The following is a 7926-nucleotide window of genomic DNA, read 5'->3' on the forward strand; positions in this document are numbered from 1 at the left end:
TCGATTGAACGGGCAAAAATCTAATCGGAAGGCGAAGCGGTGATGTACCATGAACCGGCAAATCGGGTCGACGACATCATATCGAGCTCAAATTCGGTCGGCTGAAACGAAACAGTGTCTTGATCAATATTCAACGCCTTTGGCTATGACTAACGATGGATTTTGGCGATTCGAGAATATCTAGATGAATTTTTCTATTTTTTTTTTAGCATTTTTGGGATTTATTAATGATAGTTTTGTAATTTTGAATTTTGATATTTAGAACCCTACTAGGTTAGGATTATGGCTAACGCCATATAAAAGGTGTATTTATGACGTTTTTGGGGATGAATATTATATTTTTATTATCAGACTTTTCGAGATTTTTCTCTTAAGCAAGGATTTGCTTATTTTTTTTCGCTAAACGTTGCGACAACAACCTCGTGGGTGAGATTCCCGAGGATGGAGAATCTTTGCCTAGACGAGACCGCATTGCTCGACAGCTTCAAATCGATCACCATCTATGTTGACGAATACCACTTGCTAAGAATACTGAATGAAATTTAGTTCAACTTTTCAAGACGATGTTTATGCATAATACGAGAGATAGCGCATCTCGGACGACCATTCATTCACGAAACTGAATTCGGAATATTTGATATCCCTTCGTGGCGTGCTTAAGGGGGGAACACACTGCTCTAGAAGATCACGCAGGAAGAGAAGCGATGTTTTCAATGCGTCGCTGAAGCCGCTAGCAGATTTGATCGGGAAGAGGACGGTGGAAGATGCGTGCCGTGCCTCTTCGGAACGATGCTCGAATCGTGTTCCTTTTTGCTGAAATAGCACATTCAACATCTGATTTCCGATAGCAGTGATTACAATCTCAAGAAGAAGTTTTCTTTTTCGCTTTTGGACTTGAAGGCGAAAGATTTATCCACAAGAAACTTCAATACCACTTCGTCCGAAGTCCTTAGAGCACTAAAATGGATTCCGATCCGAATGTTCCTTCCTTGCTGCTTCGACCTCGGACGAGATCATAAGTAGGAGCTCTCGATGACTTCAACAAACGCTATTTCACCACACGTACTCAAAGAGGAATCGACCTTTAGGATTGGAAAACTTCCTACTGAGCACTAGTCCTTCCCAACCTTTTCACTTAACTAGGAAACTATGCATAGGTTATCCGTCGTCGTTCGAAGGAAACAGGTTATGGACCAGAAGTAGAACCAGGAGCTTATGAGAGCAGAGAGATCGGCCGACTCAACATGGTTTGTCCGGAACACTCGCATAAGAGCGCAGGCCAAAGGGTCATTTGTTTCTGGCCTAGGATTTGGCTTTTACCTGGTCGTGCTGGAGACCTAAAACTCATTAACAAGGCTCTCTTCCTGGCAGATGGAAGAACCTTTATTCTGTATGTAATCGATGATCTGATGCTCTTGTAATGGAAAATATCATGCTGGCTGATTGAAATGCAACAGACTTCTGAAAAAGAAGGAAAGGGCCTCAACAGTTCCCAATTAGAAAGGACTAGATGCTCCTCGTTGGATCTCCACTAGAGTCGGGATAAACTTACCATGTAGGCTCGGCAGAAAGAAATAACTGAAGAAGACAAGATACGCAAAAAGAACAAAGATTCAAAAGTTTGAGCATTTACTAAAGTTCATTCTTGAAAGTGAATAAACAACTCTCTAGACCGGAAGTCTATTTCTGAGTATTGTACTTTCTTTGGGGGGAATCTCCTGACTTGGCGCAGCAAAAAACATAATGTGGTTACTTGGTCTTGTGCTGAAGCATAATATGGCACGAGGGGTTTGTGAGCTGCATTATCGAATATAGTTGGTGCAAAAGTAAAACATTTCTTTTTTGGGTAAAAAAAAAAGTAAAACATTTAAGATGGCAGATTACGACAGTTTAAACATGATGAACATTGGATCGCAATTCTGCAGCTGTGCAGCAAATTCCATCTATTGTGCAAAAATTAGCAACATCTTGTTTTGTGCTTTGTCGCGCTAGTTCCGTCAAATAACTCATGCAGGCAGAGTGGCAGCATTCTGCCAGGCAAAACAGACGCTCTTGATTGCCTGGAAACAAAGATCATACAACGCGCACCTAAGATAAAACACAACAGAGCTGCCAATTATCAGGTTTTTTATTCTCGTGTGAACTAATATCACCAGAGCAGAACAAAAGGCAACCCGCTATCACTTCTTTGAGGTCAAAAAATTAATTTCTAGTCACAGTTTCTGCAAGAGAATGGAAATAGAAAGTCTGAAGCATGAAAGGCCAATTAATTTTGGAAATGAAAGGACAGGAATAAATTCCCAAATCCAAAAGAAGAATGTCAATCTAGTTTATTGAATTCAGCATGATTCAGAATGAGATCCGCTAGACCAGCAAGTGCTGACTGCATCAATAAAGAGAAATCCTCTGAGCAAATGATTGAGAATTGTTGGGCACAAACTTAGTGATCTCCAATCAAGACAACAGATTAACATTGACAACTCATGGGGTAAACATGCAACTTCAAGATTCGGAGGGCTTCACGATAAAATTTTGGCGGCTAATGGGGTTCATCACGACTGGAGGCCCTGCGGTGCGAGGCCATGCTTGGAACTTCTTGTCGGTTTCCTGCCACCATTCTTTATTTGAAACAGTTCCTGGGGTGGTACCTGGAAAGATATTAACACTTCAGGATACGGTGACTTCTTTCTTCAAGCAAATCTGACTTTCCAGAGAGTTGCACAATCTTACCTCCAAAAATTTTGTTGTCAGAAATGATGGTATCGAATGTATAAGCAATTGCAAAAGATCCAAGCACAGCGCCTATGATCTTGGCTGCCATGTTAAAACTGCACTAATTTCAGAAAATGAAAATGTCACGAAAATGTGGTGGCCACGATAGATAATTAACCAGCGAGCAAGGAAGTCTGTCCAAACGAACTAGCAAACAAGAATATGAGATGATTATGTCTATTAAGTAAATTTATCAGATATACTTTCACGTTTGAAAGCCAAAGCCAGAGCCTGGAGTAACCCCAACCACAAGTCAGCACTCCAGTTCAGTTCTTTCGGAATGCATCTGTAGTCAGGGCCATGAGGCTAGAATGAATTGCAATTTCTGTTCTCACACCCTTTCTGCGGCATGATTTCTTGAACAGAAAGAGGCTGTTCGAACGTGATAACTATTTGTGTGAGGAATTGGCATTTCTTCCAATACACTATCGCAGCTAAGAAACCCAAAACCCAACATGATAACACCCTCCCTCCCTCCCATGTTGACATTGACTTCCACAAATTTCTAATAAAAACTTCAAACTCCAACACTGTTTCTCTGCAAAGGCTGATCACAAAAAATGAAATACTCATCCCACTCCATTCCATTCGATCACCCATTCCACTGCGACCTCAAGTCATTCCATCATGCCAGGGCATTTTCATCCTCACGTTCTCAGAGAAGGAAATTCGTTATGTAAGGCATAATTGCAAAAGAGGGCAGAAAAAAAACAGCAATGGACAAAGAGCTCAGTAGTGTTCATTTCATGTTCTACTCGTAGAAGAACGTCTCTATAAAATTGGAGAAAACGGTGAACCAACATAGAACGATTAACCCGCCAGCTGCAGCAAACACCCTCCAGTTCATAACATTTCTTCATTGAATTCAAAAGCGTTCTTCGATGTGCACAGCTCTGACAGGTAGGAATCATCGCAACGAGAATGCGCAAAAGCTAATGCATACCTCCACACACAGCATCAACAAAACATGGATGATAAACGAAACACTCTACCAGATCACAACGACATGCCTAGCCACGTTAATCAGAATGGTATCGGATCGAAATCCGCAGAAACGAATCGATTATTGTCACGTTGACCCAAAGAGTCGGATCCACAATTCTCCAGACGTCAGATTTTTCCAAATCCCTAAGTCAAACGATGAAACATGAACTGCAAACCCTAGATCCTACGGAGAGAGAGAGAGGAGAGGGAGAGAGAGACCGACCTCGGAGAGACTAGAAAGATGAAACGATGATGGAGCTTCCACCACCGCGGCGGCGCTATATACCTCAGCGGGAAAGAGGTCCGCTCGTCTACATCCACCGTGCAAAATTTGTCTGCCAGAACTGTCCAATTGGGAGATTCCACGTCGTCAATCAATTAAGTTAATTACGTGCTTAACCGTTCATAAAAAAATCACCAATGAACCGGACGGTTCAGTTTCCAGAACAACTTTTTGTCGGTTCAAAGGAATTGTTCTGGCCGATTCAGGCGGAACAGTTCGGTTCGATATCCAAAAGGCTTTTCCAGATTTGTCTTAAGATTTTTCTTAACATGGGTGCCCCTTGATGCACTGTCTATAATTACTATTATGAAATCAAAATATTCTTTTAATCATGTATACTTAACAAGCGCTTCAAGTGCATTCGTTATTGTTAAACAACAGAGCGTAAAAATCTCAAATTAGTACATCCGTCGGTTGTCACGTATCATTCAATTGAGCAATTTAATGGTAAAATTTAAAAATAACCAACAGAGGGTAAATTTTTCATGTGTATAAATTTTTCGTGATATTAACCCTAATTGAGAATTTTGTTATTTTTCTTGTTCATTATATACTTCCTCAAATTTTTCGGGATCGGTTTTTCTCGATTGATTTGTGTTCGATGATTTGAAACGTTTTCTCTCTCTTTAGGTTTGCTTAACAAGGACCCCGGCTAGAGCACGGGCCGATAAAATGCTCGTAAGCGATGTTCGGACAACATTGTAACTCCTCGCGAACCACGCAAATCTAATCCTTTCACCAACTTAGTGTGTTCTAATACTCATTGCCAATTAAAGAGGAAAAGAATCCTAAGAAAGGGCTCGTGGCAATTCATCATCTCATTCGAGCGAACATGATAAGATCGAAAGCTTTGCTCATGCAACTGCAGACGAGGTAACGGGAAGCTCAAAGCTGATGATGATCGATCTCTTCAAAAGCTTCAATTTTAGTCGACCGCACGGGGGTGAACAATGGCTTATCATTTGCTACTTTGCCTTGATTACATCGGCGATGAGTTGCCGATGTCTCGAAACGGGGACCGCTTTGGACCCGCCGCTGCTGCGAGCCTGCTGGCGCTCGCGTGCACTTTCCTTCTCCTATCGCCCGAAGCCTCGTCCTGCTTGCACTCGCCGCGGCGATCGCGGCGGTTTTCCTTCAAGCGACAGATCAGGACCCGCTTCTCCGTCTCGCCCTGCGGTAATTGCCTCGCCTTGTCTTGCTCTTTCCTCGACCTCTGGACCTCTTCCTGAGGCGCGGATGCTCGCGCTCGCAGCTCGTTTGCCTCCGCCTCAGAAGAGAGTGCTCTCTGTCTCCATTCTTGCACCTGGCAAAGCAACAAACACAAACTCTTCAGATTTGATCAAAGCTCGCGCAAATCGCTTCCGTCTATTCCCATGTGACGAACATGAAAAGCGTACTAGGGAGATAAAAATTAGGTGACCAGCGGCTAGGATTCTTACCGCTGAGCATAGCGACTGCATATGAGCGTCCGACTTGAGAGCTCGGTCTTCCCAGAAGTCCCGCGAGGCCTGCAACTCTTCCATTTCGATTCTTACCTGTGCAAGCATCTCCTGCATCTGAGACCATTGCTCCGTCTCCACTCGAACCTGCTCTATGATCCTCCGAACTATGGACTTGCAATGCCCCGAGCAAGCGCTGTCGGTGCGGGACACCATCTCCTGCGAGAACAGCAACATTTTGAAGCCCGATACTACTGGCAACGCCGGCATTTGATGCGCTTTCAGGCACTATAATCTAAAGTTTGATTATTGTTGCCTAACAAGAATAACTGACTAATGCCATGTTTCGGCAAACCGAAAAGGATTGGATAATTTACCCGGTTGGGTTGACAGATCAAGGCGGCCGCCGAAGAAGGCCATTTGATTCGCTTAGAAATGGAAGCAGAACTGGCTGCCGATCTGCTGGCCGCAGAAAGTATCGAACCGTGCTCCTCCTCCATCCTCTCCAAGAGCATGTCCTTCGACAATTCTTCCATCTTCCTCGTCAAGATATCGACCTGCGCATTGAAACAGATTGTCAGCCTGCGCTGAGGCGAATCCACATTTATATCTTCACCGGTCCATAATCTAATGCGGTTGCACAGCCCAATTCAGAGTACCCAGAGAACTTCGGAGAGAATTAGGAGGAAACAGAGAGCGGAGATTACTTTGTGATCGTGATCCTGATCGCGATGGGGAATTTCGTTCTCGCCTTCTCCCGAGTCGAAACCAATGGACAGGCTTGCTTCTGCGATCTTCCTAATCTCGTTCGAGTGCTTGTCTTTGGACAACGACGACGACGTGCCGCCGAGCTTCTTTAACCTTCTCTGCAGAACGGTCGCTTGCTCTTCGAAATTGCTGCAGTTCCGAGCCCGGAAATCTCCGACCTTGAGGCTCTTTCTCAGCTCTTTGAGCTTCCCAACCAAATGCTCTATCTCCCCGTCAAAAACTGCCCTCGGCCTCTCTCCTTCCCAGACTTTTTTCTTCCCCTACAAAATCAATGGACCAATATGTCTATGAGAAACACAAAAAACCAGGTCAAAAGTACTAATTGTAATTCAAGAACTGATCAAATGTGCCATGTTACTCTCAACTTTACCAAATGAACAGACCAGGAAGAGAGAGAGAGAGAGAGAGAGAGAAGAGAGACTCACGTTGATCAAAGTCTGAATAGCACATTTGAGAGACCTCTCGAAATTGATCCTGGTCCTATCCAGTTTCTTCACGGCGATCTCTCTCTCCATCCTCAACAAGTTACACTCCGCCCTCAAGACCTCCGCCTGAAACCTCCACTTCTCCTCCTCCACCGCCGCCTCGCCGCGGCCGCGGCCACCTCCGCCACCTTCCTCCTCCTCGCACTCGCTCCCTCCTCTGTCCTCGATCCTATCTCTCTTCTCATCGCGGTGCTCCAGCAGCACTATGGGCACGCTCGCGCCGCATCTCAGAAACTTGCGCTCCTGGTCGAACAGGGCCTCCAGCTTCCCCGACCGGTCCCTGCTCCTTGACTCTCCTGCCACAGGCCTCGCCGCCCTCGGCGGCCTCCGGCGAGGCCTGCCCGGAAGCTGGAGGATCCTCGGCGTCGGGGGTGTTGGGTAATGCTGCCATTTCTGTCTCCTAGCCGCGGTTGACATGTTGAACTTCATCAGCTACAATCCTCTCCAAACGACAGCCTTCTTCTTCAACAGAACCCACCAAGTTCCTTGCTTTTTCCGCTCTCCGGCTTCAATGGGCGTCGCTGACCAAGCAACTTGCTCCCAAAAAGGAAAAAAAAAAAAAACAGCGTTTTGGACCGAAAAGCAAAGACCCGGAAGCGCCAAAAGCGTATGTACTCCTACTACACAACCAATACTGCGAATGCACAAAGCTCCATTCTCGGTTCCGGAACGGGACCAAGGAAAAAGCAGGGAGAGAAGGAGCGAGAGCGAGAGAGAGACATTATGCAGGGACCTTATGCGATTCTGGTTGGCTCCTTGTCTGTTTCTGTTCCTCTTTTTGTGCGACAACTTTTTTCGGGTGCTGCAGAGATTTGGTGGTTGGAGGAGAGAAAGTGGCAGAAAACTGGACATGCAGAATCTGCGAGAAGTAAATACCGGGAGAGAGAGAGATAGAGAGAGAGAGAGAGGGGTTATAACAAGTAAAATTAAAGAGCGTGCAACCTCGTTATGCGTTGTCAGAGAACAGGGATTTCAAATGAAAGCTGCCGTTTTTTGCATGGGGCACTTAAATCTTTTCCTTGGACCCTGTTCTTTCGTATTTACCATTTTTGAGGTTGTTTGTTTTGGCAGTGTCGAAAGTTATCTTGAATTTTTATTTCTTATGGGTAGGTTTTGTTTTTATTTTTCCTAATTTATTTATGCATCTGGGCTAAGCTGATACATTTTGAATATTACCTTAGGGTGGAGAATCACT

At 44.7% G+C, this 7926-nt stretch overlaps 2 protein-coding genes across 7 annotated transcripts; both read right to left on the reverse strand.

Moving 5' to 3' along the window:
- Positions 1–532: 532 nt before the first annotated feature.
- LOC115735524 lies at positions 533–4040 on the reverse strand. Of its 6 annotated transcripts, none has more exons than XM_048284691.1 (4): positions 3980–4039; positions 2731–2828; positions 2486–2648; positions 533–1578 (listed from the first exon to the last, which is right to left on the reverse strand). In XM_048284691.1, the coding sequence occupies exons 2-3, from the start codon at positions 2819–2821 to the stop codon at positions 2503–2505; spliced, it is 237 nt and encodes a 78-aa protein (XP_048140648.1). In that variant the 5' UTR covers positions 2822–2828; positions 3980–4039; the 3' UTR covers positions 533–1578; positions 2486–2502. The 6 variants fall into 6 exon arrangements, with proteins under 6 accessions (XP_048140648.1, XP_030522659.1, XP_048140649.1 ...); XM_030666799.2 differs by lacking the exon at positions 533–1578 and adding an exon at positions 1967–2088 and having other exon boundaries at positions 2501–2648; positions 3980–4040; XM_048284692.1 differs by lacking the exon at positions 533–1578 and adding an exon at positions 2014–2030 and having other exon boundaries at positions 2501–2648; positions 3980–4040.
- Positions 4041–4841: 801 nt separating this feature from the next.
- LOC115735313 lies at positions 4842–7694 on the reverse strand. The gene is made up of 5 exons (XM_030666510.2): positions 6672–7694; positions 6186–6506; positions 5856–6035; positions 5479–5697; positions 4842–5342 (listed from the first exon to the last, which is right to left on the reverse strand). The coding sequence occupies exons 1-5, from the start codon at positions 7158–7160 to the stop codon at positions 5019–5021; spliced, it is 1533 nt and encodes a 510-aa protein (XP_030522370.2). The 5' UTR covers positions 7161–7694; the 3' UTR covers positions 4842–5018.
- Positions 7695–7926: the final 232 nt, after the last annotated feature.

The sequence above is a fragment of the Rhodamnia argentea genome, chromosome 8 (assembly GCF_020921035.1).
Source record: "Rhodamnia argentea isolate NSW1041297 chromosome 8, ASM2092103v1, whole genome shotgun sequence".
Taxonomy (NCBI): Eukaryota; Viridiplantae; Streptophyta; class Magnoliopsida; order Myrtales; family Myrtaceae; genus Rhodamnia; species Rhodamnia argentea.